The 22543-nt window shown below is 37.9% G+C and overlaps 1 protein-coding gene across 2 annotated transcripts in view; it reads right to left on the reverse strand.

Moving 5' to 3' along the window:
- Positions 1 to 22543, reverse strand: part of nectin1b (nectin cell adhesion molecule 1b) — a 152012-nt gene that overhangs the window by 108186 nt on the left and 21283 nt on the right. The window contains exon 1 of one of the 2 annotated variants that reach the window (XM_039647359.2): positions 18662 to 19399. The exons of the other annotated variant lie outside the window; for it this stretch is intronic. Coding sequence (XP_039503293.1) covers positions 18662 to 18716 — 55 coding nt within the window. The 5' untranslated portion in view covers positions 18717 to 19399. Of the gene's footprint in view, positions 1 to 18661; positions 19400 to 22543 lie in introns of those variants that run through there. 2 annotated transcript variants of the gene reach the window in all.

The following is a 22543-nucleotide window of genomic DNA, read 5'->3' on the forward strand; positions in this document are numbered from 1 at the left end:
CACTTCAGAAGGCATCACAGGGTGCTACTTTGTCTCTGGCTATGTGCATGTTGTTGGGAGGTGGATTAGTTAGCTTGTATGAGTAAATGCCCCTCCTTCTCCCTAGTCAGATATAACTCTTGGCACTGACTGAAGCACAACAATGACTTGGCTCCCCACGTTAACTGGCTCCACAGATTTGTGTGGCTCCCTTACTGGCTGATGCCACAGCTAAACCAACCGCACTACGCCTCAAAAAAACGAGCCAGAGATTATCCTACCATTCAGCTCTCCTGGCACATAGGCTCCCAGAAGGTGCGCAGGGAGGGGTAAGGGTGGTTCCACTGTGAGAATGAGGTGAAAGGGTTCTGGATGAGGGAGGGGATTGTGTCTTTGGCTTATCCTCAGGGAAATGTACCATACCTGCCAGCTCTAGGATAGTCAATCCTCCACCTGTTTAGATACAAGCATGAATGTGGAGTTCCTGTCATCACAAATTCTGAGTTTGCTTCACAATGATGCTTGCACCTGGACTCAGTCAATGAACAATCATCACACAGCAAAGGAGTTAAGTGCCTTGTTCATGGGTACAAGGTTGATTGTGCATGGTCTTTCTTGTGAGGAGACTTATCCAGCAACTTGCTGGGTAACCTTTGTAACAACCAGATTTACAAGACATACCCCACCACTGATGCATGTAAACGTACAATTTGCCTCACATTCACCCATTCATACACTCATTCACAAACCGACGGCAGTATCAGCCGTACAAGGCGCCATCCAGCTCGTCGGTTTGTGAATGAGTGTATGAATGGGGCCGTACAAGGCGCCATCCAGCAGTTGGGGTTAGGTGTCTTGCTCATGGACACCTCAACACTTGGTCAGGTGGAACCGGGGATTGAACCACCAACCTTTCAGTTTGTAGACAACCTACATGAACCACTGAGCCACTGCCACCCAACACACATTCACGATGTCGATTACAAATTTTCGACATGAACGTGAGTTCATGTGACTCGAGCAATAAGATGACTGCACCTTACTTTATTTCGGGCATTTAGCTCCACACATTCACCTTGCAATAAAAAGATCTACAAGATCAGATTCCATGGCTTTTAATGTCAATGCACACTGCAGTCTGAGACACCAGGGGACATGCACTATTATTGTGAGAGAAAGGAACCACACCCTGTCGCAGGTGGCACTCAGGTGATTTAATCACAGGTGAGTTGGCAGGTTTTATAATGCACTCGGGGACAAAGATCCCCCCTGGGCCAGGACTAAGAACTGCCTAGGGCAGGTCAGGGTTAAATTACTGTTTGGGGGCAAAGATTTGTGTTGTGGAACCTGTCTGTAGTCTATTCCAAGAGTGTGGCTATCATAATGCCTGAACAGAATATTCTTCCCTTCACTTTTTTATCCCACTCTTCATTCTCACAGTCTGTCTTTTATTTCTCTAGCACAGGTAAGGGTGATATTTACAAGCTCTGTTTAAGTTCCGTTTCGAAATCTGATTAGCTACCTACGTAGGCAGCATTTTGAGGTATCAAACATATACTAAAAATTATTGACAGCTCTGTGTAAATACAGGTTATTTTAGCCAATAATGTATGTTATTTATTTGAATTCACATTAGACCTGTATAGCTTTGCAACGTGCTAATGGCAAATTCTATCCAAATCAACTGTCTGAATCTGATCTCCCTTACATAAAGAGCAATACGTGTATGAAATAAGAAGTAAAGTACCAAACAAGTATCTCATCACCTTTCACTTCCAATGGGAAGTTACCTTAGAGGGAAGCAAGGCAATACACTTTTTTTTGTTTTGTTTTTTTACAGAGCTACAATGATACCTGTACTAAACACAGTAAGGTGAACCCACTACCCACAGACACGTGAAACACAAAGTGCTAGAATGGTGACAGATGTGTGGGTGCATTTGGGCCAAATTTTTCCCTCTTTAAATGAAGAAGTGACATGGAGCTGTGCAGCCATGCCTGAAACTGGCGAATCAATATCAGACTACATTAGTTACTCTGGCATCAGAGCCTGCCAGGCCAGCACAGGATCAATGCCAAAACAGCAAGCCATCTCTTGATTTATCTTTCAATCTGCAACTCTGTCTATATCTCTACCTGTCCAGCCAATGAGAACAATTTAAGCATGAATGGAAAGTTTACTTCATCTCAGAGAAAGTAATGCAAAAAGACAGCCTTTCAATAAACACGGATCTGGATCTTTGGTCATAGTGAATATAGAAAAGAAAATGCTCTCGCCTTCAAATTTTACACCTCAATCAGCAGCTACTTTGGGGTTTCAGAGCCGCTGTTGATAGCTAAGAAGATATTGATTTTAGGTATGTCATAGGGTTGGGCGATGTCTACCAATTTGGCATCAGAAGATGTCTACAGTGAATCATTGTGATGGACGATGACATCAGACCCATTCCCCATCCCTTACCTACTACAACTATAGTGTTGATTTGAAGTATGGCCTGCACTCCTAACAAGTCCACAGTTGGGGCTGAAACAATAGTCGTCATTATCGACAACAAAAAAATTGTCAACAAATATTTTTGTGATGATGTAATATTATGACCTATTTGAAGGGCCTGCACTAACATGGTTTGACCAGTGGGGTGCTGTATCTAATAATGCAACGCAGCCGTCCCGGAACCAATCCAATAGAAGAAGACACAGCGCTTCGGAGAGCAAATGAAGCTGAACCCGTTAAATGTGGGAAAATTTAACATGACTTAAAAAAATTCGGTCATATGCAGGGAAACAAACTCACGCAATCGACACTGTTCTCAAGCCACACGTCCATTTTCTCATGCAGTGAAAGATACAACGCAGAGCAAAGAGGACACAGACAAAGCACGGACAGATAAAGCAAAGCAGGTTAATTTTGATATAAAACAAAGCCTCAGCTTTTAAATCCTGTCAATTTTACTACAGAATTCATACAATCCATGTGGTTTTAGTGCTCTTTAATGTGGCATGACAGATCGCTGTAGCGCCTCAGGTCAAGCAGCATGTAACCGATCATCTCTTTTCTTCTTTTCTACTATTACAGCACGGAATAAACATGAATGAATTTCATTCAACAAACATCAAAAAAGCATCTTGAAAGACACAGTACAACATACAGAAATAAATCATCTTTAATGTAATCACTTAATCAGAGTTTCAACACCAGAAAGACGTCAATAAATCAGCTTGAAAGCAATGTCACAAAACCGTACTTTTACATCAGGAAATACATTCAATGACCATAAACTCGGTAGTTAGATAAAAAATAGAACTCTGGAAAGAGGCCTTTTTCCAAAAAAAAAAAAAAAAACCATGCAAAATATTATATATTCATAGTTTTACTCTTATTAAAAAATATATTGTTACAATTCCTAAACTTAATAAATGCACACTACCAGTACCCCTCATTGTAACAGCTCTGAGGTGGAACGAATCTGGAGGATTTATTAAAAATACATTTTCAAAAGCTAAAGTGATTTCCTTGTTTTATTTATAAGTTAAAATGGGTATAAACTCAATGTTTTACCTAATTGCAAAATTTGGATAACGATCAAAGCCCACTGATTAATCAGCAGAATAATCGATTAATCGTTCTAATAACTGTTAGATTAATCGATTATCAAAATAACCGTTTGTTGCAGCCCTAGTCCACGGTCTAAAATATAAAACAACTACCTATAACTAGAAACAAGTATATATTTTTTCCTATGGTCATGATGTCTGCCAATCAGTGCAGTTCTTAACATGAATTTAGTTTCTTTCAATAAATTGCGACTAAAAAAACAACAGTCCTTGCCTTTTCTTTACCCAAACTTATATTTCCAGATAACTCACACAAAAATACACACTCACACATTCTTCCAATACAGAATCTGTAGATTTGTTGTCCCCTTAGAGACAAAAAAGGCAGCCATATTCATAGAATTCCTTCTCTCTATTCCCCTGACTGGTGCTTTTGCAGAGGCCAGTAATCGCCAGCGCATGTCTCTTTTAATGGAGGCACATCAGCCCAGCTGCCTGTAGTAAATTGACTTGTTCAGTTTGAGGGCCGGTGTGTGTGTGTGTACATGTGTGAGAATCTGATATATTTTATTTCAGAGGCATACACAGGATTTTAACGGAAGGCCTGGAATTATCCAATCGCTCAATCCCAGATCAGTGCTCTGACTAACCGCCCCACTTCTCTAGCGTGACACCATTACCCCTGCTGGATGCCTCTCGGCATGAGCCCTCACTGGTTTATCTCAAATAGAGCCTGTGAAGTGGAAGACTTGATAAAGACTCAACATAAACCATTATATAGGCTTTGAAATGACAGCTACAGTAAAAATATATTTACTATAGGAAAGCACTGATACAAAACTATGTTATAATTATGAATAATATATTATAATACTTAATCATTTGGAGTATATTACGATTTAAGTATTTCATGAAACGTCAAATACATGTTTATCATTATGTTAAACAGTATTCTAAAGAGTTCAGTAAAATTAAAACATTATAAGCTATGTTATAAAATGGATTAATGTTCAGTCCTTTTGAAACCTGGCATTGAAAGTGTATAATGTTTGAAAGTGCTTCCAATTGTGGCCCAATCAGACAGATGATATTTAAAAAACGACATATGTTTCAGTATGTGCTATAGGCATATTTAACAAAATAATTTAAAACCTGGTGTGGTTTAAGTTAACATGAACTTTCAATAATATGTGACCAATTGTTGACACATGAAATGAAATAAATAAAAAAAATCTGAGAATATGATTTTATGTTTCATATTTTTTTTCAAGAAGTTAAAAATAATGAATGCAGTAGCCTAGATTTAATAGTCATTTATTAGCCACCCCATACTGTCAAAACTTGGGAAGTCCATGAATTTGAGCAAAGTTCAGACGTTCATGCAGAAAGAGAGATGACAGCGACAGACATTACAGAGAGAAATGGAGGGATTATTAACACTGACCTCTGAGAGGATTTCATTTAAATGACGAATCCTAATGAGCTGATCCATGGATGACACACCAGGATTGTCAACGATTCAGAACTGAATCGAGAATCTATTGATAATTCAAGTTGAATTCCTTCCTAGCAAGGATGCTAAACTGAAAATCTGATTAAAACCTGGAAATAATCAAAAAGTTTCAATTTAAAAAAAAAAAAAATATTTACAATTCTCCATTTTGTGATAGTAATATGATTTGTAAAAGATATTTAATTTCACTAGTGGTCTACTATACATATCAGGGAATAATTAGTCAGAGTTAACTCCGGACTAATGAAATTCTTCCATTGTGACTATTAAAATTGTAATAGATTTTTTTTCTGTAATTCTAATCATCTCATCATCCTATGCCCTATTCAATTCAAATTCCTACACACAATTTGAACGGGAGCCAATTCTTGAAATCCTGCAAGAGAAAACAAAAGAAGCCAAGCGAGGGAGGAGGGGGAAACACTGCAGTAATACAGCTGAAGTATCCGTTCAGTGAGTGGAAAACCAAGGGTGGGAGGATGGGTGGGCTTAACTATTTAATCTCTAAATCGAGATGAGAATCGCTAAATCAGATTAATACCAAATCAGAACGACACGAGCAAGATCGGCTCCCGTTTATTGATTTCCTTTTTCTTTAGTCGGCTGATTCAGGCATTTCGACTCGAAACAGAACAGGATTTTCAGGGGTTTGAAGCAGAAAATTGCACCTGCGCTTTACAGATAAAACAAGAACTCCATTTGGATGGATGGGAGGGAGAGGTTCCTGTGATCAGGGACCTGGAAAACAAGTGTGTGTACCTGCGCCGCATGCATACGCAAAGAGACGGTCGCAGGTGCACCCAGACAAATATGTTCTGCAATCTGCGCTGAGACATCATCCACCCTCATCCTAAGGATGCCGAGGCTAAAAGTTCCCGGCGCGGAGTCACTTTCAGGTCAACCTGATGCTAAAACCATACTCCCATTAACACACTTCACGCAGGCCAACCTAAAGACCCTCCACAAACAAAAAGAAAGAGGAGGAGGGAGAGCGTACGTGTGTGCGCGCATGTGTGTGTTAATTTAGCACTTACTCTGTTTTTAGTGTTATTTGTGCAGTCAGCTGTGCAGTGGAGAAACACTCCGCGCTTGTCACATCCACTCCATTATTTAGATCAGGAGCTCTCACTCATGTTTAATTCACCAGCGAGAGGCTACGCCGCATCCAGACAGCACCACATAAATGTGCACTACAGACTCTGCCAAAAAAAACACAGTGGTGGAAGTCCTGCGAATGTGACATATTAAGCATCTGCATTACAAAGGGAAAACAGTTTAAGTAAAACCCTTTATGCATCACCAAGCAACTTAGGGAGAATTCTGGGTAGACGAAAAAGTCAGTGGTGTATATTTGCAAAGGCAATGCATGCAAATCACATACTATGCTGCTGGGCGGTTTGACGATATATATCATTAGCACGGTATTGCGGGAAGTAAATGTCATGCTATGTAAATATATGGCACTATTGACACTTCAGAGTGCTGAAATGCATGAATGAAAATATAAAGAGCAGGGCGTGCTTAATGTTAAAGAGTTATAATTACAATCTCCTGAAAAGGAAAACTGCCACATTGTTAAAGTGTGCGCACAGAAAGCTGCCTCTCGCAGAATGCGATTGTGAATTTGGGACGTGCTCAATGTTAGAAAGGGTTATTAAAGGGATACTTAAGGATTTAGCATTAAGCTTTGTATTAGTAGAAAACGTTGTATTTTCAAATTACCATTTTCATTTCCCCCTGAGACGAGAGATTTATGTATTTTTTGCCTGGAAAAAATCCTCAGATGACGCAAAAATCGTCATTTTGCGTAATCGGAGGATTTTTTTGGTCAGTAGTAGGGTCTGTCCCGCATTTTCTCAACCCACCCATAGAGGGTGTGATCTCACTCACAGAATGAACACATAGTGTGAGCCATCTTTTTTTTTTTGGAAGCTAAGCTAGCAGGCTCTTGTTCTGTGGAGAAAGCTGAGTAGTAGGGGTTCCCATCCTCTTTTTCCTGGACATGTCCGGCCGTCGATGTCCGGGATTCAGCTTTTGCTTCTGCAGTCGCCATTCATTGTTTACATGCACACCTTTTGTTTCAATCTAACTGAATTCATTCTGATTGGTGAATCTGAATGTAGTGTTTACATGAACGCTAAGCAAGTGATCGGTTAATGTGCGTTTCAACATTGCTAAGAAAATTCCCGCTCCTCCGTGAGAGATACGAGACCGGTGCGTCTCACAGGTGTCGCTCATCGGTAATCACGCGCCGTTCTCCCGCGGCCCTCACTCGTCCTGCTCGCCACAGTAAACATAATGAATGGCGACTGTAGAACGCAAACGCCGAATCCCAGACATTTCGGGCGATCTCGAAACACATTTTCGGGCAGGCTCATCACGAGATTCACTAGTAGCCTAGACTGTTAGTCTGTTACCGGTAGGCATGGCCTCCAAGGGTAGCGAAGCAAGTGCATTCTGGGAGTTGTTGTCTTTCATCCACATAAGCCAAAAATACGTTTCGTGCTTTTCTCAGTCTAGAAAGCTCCAAATTCAAACATAATTTCAACATAAAGGACCCATTTTAAATACACATTCATCTTTCCAGAGGTGAAGTATCCCTTTAAGCACAATGTTGTGGTGCACAGAAAGCCGCATCTCTCAGCATGTGATCACAATTTCAGATCTCTTTCACGTCTTATTGCGCTTGAATGGTCGAATACACATTCAATTATGCCAAAATGCCCATTGTGTGGAGTATTCATGTAAACACAGCCAGTTATGTCTTGCGGAAGAAATTGTATCCTTAAGATGTGTGTGTGACCATCATATGACAGTAAAAGACTTATTATAATATGGAATTGTATTGGAATGGTAAAGAGTGTTGGCACGTGATGGGAGGGCCTCCACTCAAGGATAAAATATTATGAACAAGTCTAAGAATGTTCCATGTATGGTTGAAAATACAATCATTGGCCTAGAAAGATAACATTCTGGGAGTCAAGACTATAAAGAGGAAGGATGCCCTCCTTCACTGTCACACTCTGCAAGCACTCTATGTGACTGTACGACTGATGGCCTTTCCTTGCAAGAAAATAAACCTCAAAGACAATTGGAAATCGTTGTCTCTTATCCAGTGATATAATCTTGTTTGCCACCACAGTCTCAAAGGTAAAAAGTAGGGTGTAAAACAGATATAATGAATCCATGGATTTGGTCTTAAAGTGACAGTAGCCTAATATATCTGCTGCTCTGTGTCACTATATATATACATTTTCATTTTAAAAAGGTAAGGGAATAAGATGCAGGTTTTTGTGAAAAAAAAAAAAAAAAACTACCCATATTAGGGTTGTGCCGATAGACGATAGTATCGTGTATCGACGATAGTCTGACATATCGCCGATGGCAGATGCCTTTGACGATATCAATACGATAATTGGCTCGTTTTACCATAATGTATTAAATTATTATTATTAGGCCTATTATTATTATTATAAAGCTAGTATTGTTATTAAATGAATATTAGGAACTACAATCAATTTGCCTTGCCTAAATTTACAACAACATCACCTCATAACAATTGCATCAACACACTAATGAGGACTCCTCTAAGAGAATGTTTTTAAAACAGACTAAAAAACATTCCACATCAAAATTTAATTGCAAGGTGATCCATTCACAAATTATCAAGTGTGCTCGTTTTAACAGACGCAAAATTCAATTTCCTACAGATCCAAGATGAAAACGGCATCGTTGTTCGTCAGTATTTGTTTCCGTAACACATTAACAAAACGTTTAATGACACTAACACTAAAAACAATACAATTACTAAATAGTATTAATAATAATATCACTAAAATAGTATTATAGTTACCGTTATCATCGTCGTCTCTGAGGGAACGCGGCGTTAATGCAGATGCCGAAAGCAGTCCGTTTTTACTTTCACTTTCAGAGATTGAGCGCGTTTACATGCGACGACTTTCTTAACCTGATTATGTTGAATAAACTTGACAATGCATGTGGTCATGTAAACGTTTCCTTTATCTGAGTCAAGTCATAAGTATAAGTATAAACCGATCGACTCAGCTAGACGTTTGGCCCTTGCTCTTGTTTCTCCCGGCATTTAAAACACATTAACCCGCGTACTTCGTGCTTACTGAAGTGCGCATGTGAAGTGCGCAAAGAGCGCACTGCTAGGGCTTTTTCTGACCCAAGAAATTATTAAAACGTGTTTTCATCTCGTGCAGAAATAGGCCCTAGTCAAAATGCTTCATGTAACGGCATGAGGATAGGCTAATGTGTCCGTAAATTTCCCGTTGACAAACAAAAGGATTAGGATCTCTTTTTTTTTTTACCTCACTATACCAGGAAATAACCTGATCCTATTAATAAACACTCCACCTTTGCTAGCAAAATAGAAAAAATATTCTCGTATATAAAACGAAGTAGGCTAATAAAACAAGCAAATTAATGAGTAGGCTAAATAATCAAGTTAATAATCAAATGTTAGCCCCGCCCCCTCACGATACTATCGTGTATCGCCGATCTCACATGCTGACGATAGGACGATATGAAAATGGAGCATATCGCCCAACACTAACCCATATTAATAAGGTACACAAATTAATAGCGCTTGCATCAAAAATCCCCACTGCGCACAACACTGGATATCCAAGCAATGCTGCTTTAGCAGTCTGCAGAGGTTGCTAGCAGTCTCCATGAGGTAAATTCACCATAGTAATATACTGTGGCTGTCATTCTCACTGTTCTTTCTTAGCTCGGGGCAGCTTTCCACGCATCACCCCAGTACAAAATAGACCTCCAAGGGAATTGGATGGAGCTCTCATCTGCATGCTAATGTTTAACCATCCAACCCAAATGTCTGTATAATCACTTTCACAGCAGAACTCCATCCGGTGAGCATCCCCCGCCAAACGCTGTGCCATGCGTCACTGTCAGACAGTTACGACTATTTCTCTCTAAGGAGGACAGACAAACAGACTGAAAGACACGCAATAAAAAAACTTCTCATGGCCTACATGTGACCTCTTGGGGTTAAGCAACACTTATTGAGGTTTGGCTGATGAGTTCTACAGGTTTTTCACCCATACAACCTCCATTATCCTTTGGGAAACACCTGCTTCTGATCAATGTCCACTTTTATGACCCTGCCTGCTTCATCTGGCTTTTGGCTTTTAAAAGATCCACTTCAAATGAGAACACACCCCTGTCTTCAATTATGGCACATGCAAAAAGGCAAACAGCACACATACATTACTTCAGGTCGATTTCACCGTGAACAAGCCAATTGCAAACAACTGAATATAGCCAACAATCAAGAAAAGTATTTTACATTTTTATTCAATAAATATTACAAAACCGAAAAGGAGGCCAACTACTCAAAGTAAATCCCTCCTGTAGTGGATACTAGAATGTCCACAGCAAGTCTTTCACACAGTAAGCGCACCAATAAACAACAAGCCTCCTGGGTAAAGAGAACCGAAAGCGTCTGAAAGCAAAATTATTCAAATTTCGCAGAATCAACTTTGCATGGTGCCAAGTTATTACTTGGATTACATTTCAGAGCAATAGACAAATTCACATTGAGAATAATTGCATTTCTGTGGTTGATGCTCATCCATCATTGGAAGTGTTCATTCCCCCAAAATGTTTAATCCAACTAAGATGGGGATTTGGAGTTGAGAAAATCGCTTTAACCAGCCTGAAAGGCAATGATCTATATGAGTGAACAACATACTACACAGACCTGCCCCAGCATCCCGCATCCCCAGAACGCACAATACAGCGAAGACAATTAAAGAGCAATGAGAAAAGAGATAAGTGAGGCAAGGGTGGGCCGACTTATAAATTAAATTAAATTATCATGATGCCACAACAGGCAACTGTGCTTCAAGGTCCGTCAGACAAGCAGCGTTTAGTGATCAATATAAGAATTTAATTAGACTTAAGAAATGCTAACTTTAAACATTAAAAATAAATGTTTTTATTTTCATATCCTTTGCAAAGGCCCTAAATGTGATAATGATGACCAGGGTGCATGAACAAAGTTATAATTTTTCCAAATCCTGGCCCGGATCTATCAATAATGACAGAAATCTAGTGTATGATAACTAGGGCTGTCAAACGATTAATCGCGATTAATCGCATCCAAAATAAAAGTTTGTGTTTAGATAATATATGTGGGTGCACTGTGTATAATTATTTTACATATATAAATACACATACATGCTCGTATATATTTAAGAAATATTTTCATGTATATACTGAGTATAGATTTATATATAATTTATATTATATATAAATATAAATATTTTATGTATAAATCATATTTTTGTTTCTTAAATATACATGCATGAGTGTGTATTTATATACAGTATATATAAAATAATTATGCACAGTGCACCCACATATATTATGTAAACACAAACTTATTTTGGATGTGATTAATCGTGATTAATCGCGATTAATCTAGTTAGAACCTCACGCCCAGCAATTATTGATAATTTCCAGCTCAATTTGAACGAAGCTAATTTAAAATAGCTCTTTTTCAATGCACCTGAAGAACCTGAAAGTGTCACCACCAATACTTTTCATTAATACTCCCATAAAATCTCAACTTTGCGTACTCATCGACGCAACTATAACACAGCCAACTAATGTGACGTATTTTGAGTGAAGTGTTTATTGCGAAACATTTGTGCATTGAGCGGATTGAGTATGCTGCTGCTGTTTTGGCACAGTCCATTACATCTTAAGCACCACTGTGGATGGTTCATGGTAATAGCTTTCAACGCTGTTAATTTCAGGAATGACTGGGCAGACCCCATAGATCACCTCTGCTTGATGATTAGCGGTACACGGTAACCTCTCCCGCTCTCTTACCTGTAAATCTCACCTTACTTTGTTTTACACTACAGTAATTAAAAGCTATATTACACAGATAACAATAAAAATGTCTCGGTTCCAAAACCTAGTGAGCTGCCTTGCTGTCTACATAGGAAGCTGCTTTCTCAGGTGACATACTTAAGACCGCTCTAAATAGTCAACTTCTTTTCGTCATAAATTGTAGCAAAGTGCACAGGAGACTCAATTCACAATTGATTTCAACTGAGTTTGGCGTTAATTAATTGCCATCAAGAAACATGCTGGTCGGTTGCCGATTATGTGTTTAGAGCAAAAATCAGCCGGTTTTACATTTTATGTTGGTCAATCTCTATTATGGACTTGATGGTTTTTGTGTTTTTTAACACATTTGTGTTCTATCAGTATAATGCCTCTTTATAAGAGGTAACCACATTTTTAAAGAGATGTTTCAATGTTTTTTAAGTACCATATTGGATTTTTATTTTTATTGAGCTGGTCAAAATGCATTATGGGATTGCTGCATTTTAACTATAAAAAAAACAGCAACATAATTACATTTTGGAACAGGCTTCATGTTAGGAGCTCACCTATGATACCTTAAAATCGCGCCCATAAAGCTTTTGGAACAGAGCCAGTGTCTTTGCCAAGTCTGCAGCATCTGAATAGAGCAAACTGGTGCATTTGATAACTAGATTTCAGTACAGGATTGCGAAAAACGATGTTTAATACGGAACAAGGCCATAATAAATTAAATACAAAAACACTTTGCATATGAAATTAAGTTCAGTGGGAGAAACAGCACAATCCTTCTTTGGAAAAATAAATAAATAAAACAGAACACAAACTAACATCTTAACTCATTTAAAATGCATGACTAAACTCCAGTTCAATGAATGTGCACACTGACAGATGAAATCAATAAACAGAAACTGGCTTTTTAATGCAATGCATGGTTAAACAGCGTCAAAGAAAAGCAGTTAAAAGTGTGAAACGGCATCAAAGCATGACTGCAACTGCTAAAATCAGGTCCCTTCAACACCAAAGCGGTTTCAGTTCATTCGGATGTGAATTGAAAATGGTTTCAAATGGTACTATGGCACTCGTGTCAAGGCGAGTAACCTAATGCAAAAGTAATGAACACTTTATTTGGGAATAAAACAGATTTCCAACACATTTGGAAACACAATTGAGGAGTGTTAACCATCTGTCTGACTTTACCCTAGTTTCTCATGGGTGGAATGGAACAAGTGATGGTTTTACACCCACACACACTTGTTTGCGGGCGAAGCCATCTATAGTGGGGGTCACAACAGCTTGTATATCACTTAGACCTTGAAAGAAGGGCTGACATTAATAGGCTCACCTTTTGACCTCAAAGTGAATGACCAAAATTCCTGTCATTGCACATAAAGAAAAGAGGAAAGCCATTTGAAGCGAAAGGGAGCCAGCAAACAACGTATATTTCCACCTCGCTGAACTAGAGCATTTGTAATCTTTCTAGTGCACATCCGTGAAAGACCCTGGGCGATCTGATATTGCTCATCATAGCAATTTAGAGAGTGTTGGCAAAACTCACAAATTAAAAACGCCACTCAAACATGGCTTTTACAGTCAATGGGATAATCAAAAACCACAGTTGGGGAGGGGGGATATCACAAGATGTTCTTCTTCCCTCTCTTGATTGAACCACTTCAAACACGATTCCTCCAGCCAGGAAAATAATCCCGATCTTTTACATGAACCACAGGATCATCTCTACACAAATCAGGCAAGACTTTGTGATCAAAGAGCAGAACGCACAGAATCAGCTGTCGTTCTCTCTGTGAAAAGAGGACTCATGGGTAACAAGGCCAACTGGGTATTTGTTCCATTCTGTGACATGCTGGTTAGTAAAATATTAAGCCGACCTAAAAATCTGAATTGACCCTATTCATGGTTTGTCTAACTGTGAACATTTCATCTGCACACATTATTTCAAAGATAAGAAAAAGCAATAAATAAATGACTTGATTGACTGATATCACTAATCATTCTTAGTTTTGAAGAAAAACAAGCTAACACACTAGAAAAAAAAAATGATGATTGGATCAGTTAATCAACATCTCAGCACTCCAACTGATCTAAAATATAAATATTTGACATATTTTTTGTAAAGTAGCACTTTGTTTTACAGTCTTGTTCCCCAAGATGTACACAATAACTGGGTAATAATTAGGTACTAACCTTGAACCTACTCCTAAACCCAAAATTAACCCCTGTAGTTAGTTCCACTGTGATATATATATATATATATATATATATATATATATATATTGTTCGTTTAACTTAAATTTAAGGCAACCAGGTTACTTCATTTTGAACCTACTCCTAAACCCAAAATTAACCACTGTAGTTGCCCAGTTCCACTGTGATATATATATATATATATATATATATATATATATTGTTCGTTTAACTTAAATTTAAGGCAACCAGGTTACTTCATTTTTTAAGTTCATTGAAATGTAAAAATTGATGTTAATACAATGAAGGTGATTGATTTAATCATCAGAAACTCAAAATATTATGTTATCTGAACTATATAAATAATTTAAGATGATTTGACAAAAGAAATAATGTTGTGATTACAAATCACAGTTAATCAACATTTAAGCACTCCAACTATTCTCCAACGGATCTAAAATATAAATATTTGACAAATTTTACATAACATAGCACTTTATTTTACAGTCTTGTTCCCCAATTACATAAGATGTACACTAATTACAATAACTGGGTAATAACTAGGTACTAACCTTGAACCTACTCCTAAACCCAAAATTAACCCCTGTAGTTAGCCAGTTCACTGTAAAAAGATATTGTTGGTTTAACTTAAAAAAATGAAGTAACCTGGTTGCCTTAAAAAATGTAAGTTCATTGAAATGGAAAAATTGAGTTAATATAATGAAGGTGATTGATTTAATCATCAGAAACTCAAAATATTATGTTATCTGAACTACATAAATTAAGTTGATTTGACAAAAGAAATAATGTTGTGCTTACAAATCATGAAAATACCACACACACTGTAAAATAACATGAAACCCAAATTTCACTGATAGAGCACCTTTCATATTGTTCTAAGAAACAGGTGAAAAAGCATTTTGGGCATTCAGCCATTTTCTACCCCAGATTAACTCGACTTACTCCGACACGTACACGCAAACCACTTTCCTAGGTAGTTCACCTTGAAACAGCCCTCTTAGTAAAATTGATGTTTGTGGTGGGCTCAGATAATTAAGGTATGGATTAGAGCTCCTCCATGAAATACTCCTTAAATCGAGCAAAACTATGATGAATGCTTTTAAAAGTTTTCCATTCTGTTAATGGAAAAAAAGTATCACTAAAAAAAAAGTTATCAAAGGAGGAAATGCCGATTTACGGGTCAGTGATGGTTTGCCAAACACTGGAGGTTAGGAGAAATTATCCATCTAGCATCTGTTTTACTCTATAGGGAGAGCTATAAGTCATGTAATCACTATCAAACAGCACAGCCCGTTCCTTTACTCTTCTTTCATCCTGGATGAATTGTAGCCACAAAGAAGAGTTATCCATCCGTTGTGTTTTTATATGAACAAGGAAAATTAACATCACAGATATGTTGCATCACACCCCAGCAGTGTTGTTAAAATTCAGGAATTGTATGTGTTCCTTAAGGAAAACCATCCCGGTAAAATGGAAGAGTCGAATGAATGAAACAAGGGATAGTTCATGCGAAAATGATCATTATGACATCATTTACTCACCCTTATGTCATTTCACACCTGTATAAAATCATACAGGTTTGGAACGACGATTTGTACTTTTTTCATTGTGATCTTTCTGCGGAACACAAAAAAATAGGGCTGTCAAACAATTAATCGCGATTAATCGCATCCATAATAAAGGTTTTTGTTTACATAATATATGTGGGTATAATTATTTTGTATATATATATAGAAATACACACATGAGCATGTTTGTGTTTTTATATATAGGCTATAAAATAATTATACACAGTGCACCCACATATATTATGTAAACACAAACTTTTATTTTGGATGCGATTAATCGCGAATAATCGTTAGACAGCCCTACAAAAGAAACATATTTTTGAAGAATGTCGGTACCCAAACCCGGTTGACCACTGACAACTTCACAAAAAGAAAGCAATTCATAAAAACCTAGAAAAGAAAGCACCAATCTATCGATTCATCTAGCCTAGCGTCGAGCCATTTCAGACATTACCAATAGATCAGAACACCCGAGAGATTACAACTTACAGGCTGCAAATTGCCCTATTAATAGATTACCCCGGCGGGTTCCAACTTGGCAAAAAAAAGGGGGCGTGAATCTCAGAGCAGATAACGTTGTAAATTACGACACTTCAGTCCATGCTTTTCAATGGAAGAGCCATGGGCGTCAACTAACAGAAAGCAGAACCGCATCCATATAATTCATTACGCTTCATTATTGTGCTCGGCTTCACGGGAATCACGGCACCGCTAAGTATTCAGCTGTACGTGTAGCTGCACGTGAAGTAACCGGCTCTGACATGAACATGTTCATGTAGATGCTGATTTATTGCTTTGCTTCAGAAAGAGAAACAATAGCCAGATGTCTTCTAAGACCCCCCATTCCAGCTGTTAATTGCATGGCAAGTGTCTAGTAAATACAAAACAGAGGTGAACAAAGAGGGATGTGTTCACTACTCCCGTGTTGTGTATATCATTAGATTTCCAAGGTGTCTTGTCAACAGAGCATTCTTGTCTGGACGGATCTTTGCGACTTTTCTATAACCTCTCCCACCATTTGTATCTTTTGACTTTGAAGTCTTAAATTATACCCTGGAAAAAAAAAGTGTAATAGTTCTATGCATATCATTACTGTCAAGAAAGTTAAATATTTTGCTCCATTAAGTTACCAGTCCTTGCTAATGGTGAGAAACGCAAGCTAATTCTTTGGTCATCCCTTACCCACAGGAACAAATGCTCAAAATGCTGACTCTTATTACAGTGCGCCACCATCAAAAATGTTGGTTCCTGCATCATCTTGCCACACGAGTCAGTTGGTTTTATTACATCCCATGACGAAATAGAATTCTACAGGAACTGGATCTGAAAGCAGCCTTACAGGCACACAAACATTTGGTCACCGTGTGATTCAAACAAGACTGTTCCGTTTCTGGAGTCACGCCAAAAGCAACATGTTCAAGCTATTTGCAACTGTACAAGGTGCCATATATTACATGAAGCTTAGCGATACAATCAACTCCGTATGGTAAGATCTAGGCATTCTTTGAGTCTTGCAAAACTATTAGTGAAGCATTGTATCACTACAAAGAGCAGCAGAATCTTCTTGAAATAAGTTTCGATCAAGGATGCATGGATGTCTTCATCGCTTAAGAGTGGAAAAGCGAGATGATAAATGGAAGAATCGCTCAATGAAAGGAGGTGAAAGGGTTATTATCACATAAGCCTTTCACTCAGTTGACCCTGAACAGCTGTTTTGACTGGCTAGGCTTCTTCTACAGAGCCACTAGGGGCAGACCGGAAAAGCGCTTTGAGACCAACCAATATATCAGACAGTTTGTTTACAACATTAGAGGTCAGCAGTGCAGTATTGATTTGAAAATATACTCTCAAGAGCAGTTTATTAAAAGACACCTAATGCTGGGCCAATAGAGTGTCTGGGGAACGCAAATGAATTGAATACTCTTGTTGATAAGGGAAAGGGATGCTTTTAAAGGGAAGCTGTGTGTTTGAATTAAATGTTATTATGTCATTTCATGTGATTCATTTTAGAGGAAGGAGGTTCAGGTACAGAGGATGAAGGAGGACTATGATCTTCACAGACGGGTCACACCCATATATCACTCACAGACAAAGCAAGTGCTTTAATCTGACAGCCAAAGGAAAGTTAACTATTCCAACTCATAATTGACAAGAATGGAAGCCGTCGCACCTTAGAACATTATGAAGCATTTTAATTGCCAGAACTAACTGCAAAAATCATTGTCATAACTACTCAATTTTAAAAGTTCACTTGAGATTGATGCTTTTTTTAAGTGTAGGCTACATAATGGATCAATTATGACAAAAAAAGAATGCATGCATAAGTCAAAAATTGGTTGATACAAATTATGTTTTACTCCCAAGGAACTATTTAGAAAAAAACAATGTTTTATTTATAACAAAAAATAATAATAAAACATCTTATTTTTTACTGTCTGACGAATGTTTCACCAAGAGGTGCGTATATTCATCATTAAATTGTACTGTGAATGATTCATCGCTATGGGTTACTTGATCCATCTCCATCCATGCCACTCATTTGACATGGCGTCAAACGATATTTGAACAAAGACTAGGCTACTAAATAAATTATCGCTTAATGTGTAAACATGAATATGCTTTATCTCCTTTATCTCTTAAAATAATTTGAAAACTAACATTTGTGTGTTCCCTTCTATGTCTGCAGCTCTTTAAAAACTCACAATTAACAAGCAGAACACATATTCCAGCGCAGCATCAATATCGCCATCTGCCTGTATCTCATGTTTTCATGCGTTTGAGTCCATTTGTCTTAATTATGGCAACAATGTATCACCAGAGAGGCTTAGTCTAACTTTAAACAGTTATAAACCGCATATGTTTGAAAGATTCCGGATGGCGCTCTCACTAAATGGCAATAGCGCACATTTGACTGACAAACATCCTTCAGTGGACTTACCTGGAGCGTTTAACGCGACCAACAGGACAATCCAAAAAGTCGCCAACATTGCCATCGCGCCTTACGCCAAATATCCGATCTGATTTTGCGATCTGCAAAGAGCGATCCGTTGATTCATGCAACTTCAACACAATCCACTTCTGTCCACCCCTTCACTACACGACAGAAAGTCAGCTGTTAGTAAAACTGCATTCGATGAATAGTTTAGCACTGCCAGGAATCTAGATCGCATCCAAAACGCCCGTGGAAGATGCTGATCGAATCGGATTCTGCAGATGAAAAGTCCGCTCGACGAGGCGGATAAGAAGCAGACAAGTTCAGGGATCCCGCATCCCAAGCGTTGAATCCAGTGCGGCTGCTCAACCCCCCTCAAAACAGAAGCGCAATAACAGTGGACCCTGAATAACGGGGCGTTTAATGCATCCGTTCCCTTTGCTCCACAATACAAGTATGTATAACAAGATTATGTACTTTGTTTTGCGCCGTGGTAAACAGAATATGTCCTATAAGTCCCAACGGTCCCGGTCTGTTCCCTCAGTTTGGGAGTGTGAGGATTATCAGATTATTTTTGTTGGGTGCTGAAGATGTTTCAACGGACCAGAAATCCGTTCCGAACAATTTTTTTTTCTTTTTTCCCGAGAAAACGGACTGATTCTCCAGAATATGGCAACAATTCCGTGGTTTGGCGCACTTCAGGCACTGCTGCCACAACCTGAACTGTTCTAGTGTAGCTGATACAAGCGCGAGGAGCGATCCGAATCAGGGTGACGTCAGAAAGGGGCGTGGCTTACACTATAGTAGGGGGATTTAGTTCATTGTTGCCATGTCCGCTTATAATAAGCGTGGTCTACAGTTTTTTTAGGGTCTTATTTTCAGATTACAGTTACATTTTGGGGAACATGATAAAATGTTTAACATATTTATTAATCAGTTAATTAATAAATAACCTTCATAACCATGACATTACATAGGCTATGTCTTGAATATGAAATAGCTAGGGTTTATGCATGTTTATGACAACTGTCATTAAGTGTCTTTCGCTCAATTGACATTTTGAATGCAAATATGACATTGTTTAAGATGTCTTTGTTATGTCTTTGTAACTTGACATGAAATTAAGTTAATGTGGTTGACTTTGACATTGGCTGTCATGAGGCCATTGTGTCATGAATATTTTTCGTGACCTCAACTATAGTGGTAATTGAATTTTTCATTAAAAAGTTATAATGATTTCTTAACAGGCAATGTCAAAACCAACAAACCTGATAGTTTAATGTAATGTTAACCAATAAAGCTAGGTGGTTTCTTAAGTTTGATAATTAATCTGCTGTCATGTTTATGTCATATTCTTAGTAATGTCAAGTTGTCATGACAAAGACACTGACAGGTTATGATGTATTGGTTTATGTCAAGGTGTCATAACAAAAACATCTCAAACAATGTCATATTTGCATTAAAAATGTCATAACTGAGCGAATGACACTTAATGACAGTTGTCACAAACATGCATAAAACTTCCTTCATATTTATAACATGGTATGTCATGATTATGAAGGTGTCATGTTAGTCTTATGCACACCCCTTCAAGATAAGTGTTACTTTAGTTAGTTTGTTTTCCATGTTGTTCCATATTTAGGGGCGACAAACTGACAGTGACTTGCAGAGATAAAGCAATTTACTGGATATCAGTTATTTTCAGTGAGACTTGGAGATTTTCAGTGGCGTGAGCGAAGGGACCATGTTCCACTTTTCACATTTCTGGGATTCTCAGAAGCGGAAGTCATCATAGTTAATGATTTTTGCGTTCCCACTTGATCCAATAACAGAAGATAAAATCCACAATAGCCTTTCTATGAGTTTCCAAACGAGGAAAAAAATAATAAGTTAATATATTGACAGATCTGTAACCATGGAAATGCGACATTGTGAAAATGATTCAACAAGTAGAGCACAAGCGATGCAACAAGTAGAGCACAAATTTATGTAAAAAAAAGCAGGTAGGCTAATGTGTTCTCAGACCAATTTGCCCGTTTTCCCGAGTGAGATCTGGCAACACTGCTTTAGTCGCCATTGCGCAAAGTTAACTCTGAGGGGAGGTTTAAATTCACAGAAACGATAATAAAATATATACTTAAAGAGATATTCTACGTGATAAACCGGAAGATATCGACGTGATATTACCATATGTGAGATAAAAGGTTGTCGGGAACAACTTATTTCACCACCAAATAACTATTTTGTGTCTACTACGACCAGCTTTCCTTAACAAGCCAACACTCAATACTTTGAGGGAATTTGTGGTCGTAACGCTGAGGTGTGCTGTCAGTGCTTTGCTTCATTTGATGCAGCGATTAATATGACTTTATCATGATTTATTAACAGTTGTAGGCTACCTGTTGCCATTTCATAAATTGATTCCAGGTAAGACAGTCTGTGTGTGTGTGTGTGTGTCAGAATGTGAGGTGATTGAGTGGAAGCAGTAGAATACTTCCCTCTGCTGGTCACCTTCTTATGACTCGGTGAGTTCCTCCGGCTTAAATATGGGGAATTAGACATCAGTGTGGAGTTTACCCTTACTGAAATCATGTCTTTACAGACCATCTGCGTCAATTTACTTCACTTGAGGGCGAATCACTTTGAAATGTATCAGCAACAAGAAAACAAGCAACCTGGTATGAACCAAAAAACAACACAACATCCATAAAGGCCTATTGCATGCAGCTGTTTATTGATAATGGAAGTAAGAGAATAGCTTAACCTTTAAAGGGCCATACTTATCTCAGTACTTTATTTATTTAATCATTCCCCAGCATTACTACATAACTATTTCATTCATCTTTATTTAAAATATATTAACATATACCTCAAGGTCAGTGGGCCTTCTCATAGCCAAGCTATTTAGTCAATGCCTGGCAGAGTTTTTATATCAATAATATTTGCATGAATCCTCTCTTCCAATATTTTCCCTGATTTTTTATTTTACCCACTCACTCACTCACTGTCCCTTTCTGCCCTTTCTGTATCCCCACATACAAAAATCATCAAAGTCTTTTTTTCTTTTCTTTTTTTTTTCTGATCTGATGTATTGTAGCATACAAATTCATAAAACACTAAACTGGGGCATTTAAACAGTGAGATGCAAGGCAGAAATATGTGAGGAAAAGAAAAACAGACTTAACAGTTTAATAATAACAAAATAGGCGTGGTTTGCACTGCAAGTGAGGAAATTTGACAGAAAGATGTATGGTGGCCAAGATCCCCCCGCCCAACAAAAAAAAAAGGACTTTTCAATGGAAGCACGCACCCAAAGTCGCTTATAAAAAGCAGACACTGAACACTGAAATCTATCCAAACCCCAAAGGGACTGGCAAAGAAATGACTAAAATCTTGGTTGCCTACAGGTTCCAAATAAAAAGAGAAAATAATCAAATGAAACACAGGTGCATTTTATTTGTAAAAAAATTTATATATTGGAACATCTACAATCTAGCCAAACCACACGGCTGGCAAATACATAACCAAAATTGTGGTTGCCTCCATCAAGTTCCAAGAGAAAATAAAATTCATCTGTTTCATTTTATTATTTGTAAAATATTTAATTTAATGGATCATCCAAAATCCATCTAAAACAACATCGGGGCTGGCAAATAAATGACCAAAATTGTGGTTGCCTCCAAGTTCCAAATAAAAAGAGTAAGTTATCAACTGAAACAGGTGAATTTCGATTGTAAAATATTTAATTTATTGGATCATCCAAAATAGTATGCATCCATTATAATGTGCATACATTTCTTAGTCAGAAAGGATCAAAATATTTGAAATTATAAAGATTCTGACACTAAAATATGAGTGAATATTCCCTTCACATTTGAAGCCGTTGTA

Source organism: Pimephales promelas, chromosome 10 (genome assembly GCF_988280905.1).
Source record: "Pimephales promelas chromosome 10, fPimPro1.hap1.1, whole genome shotgun sequence".
NCBI lineage: Eukaryota > Metazoa > Chordata > Actinopteri > Cypriniformes > Leuciscidae > Pimephales > Pimephales promelas.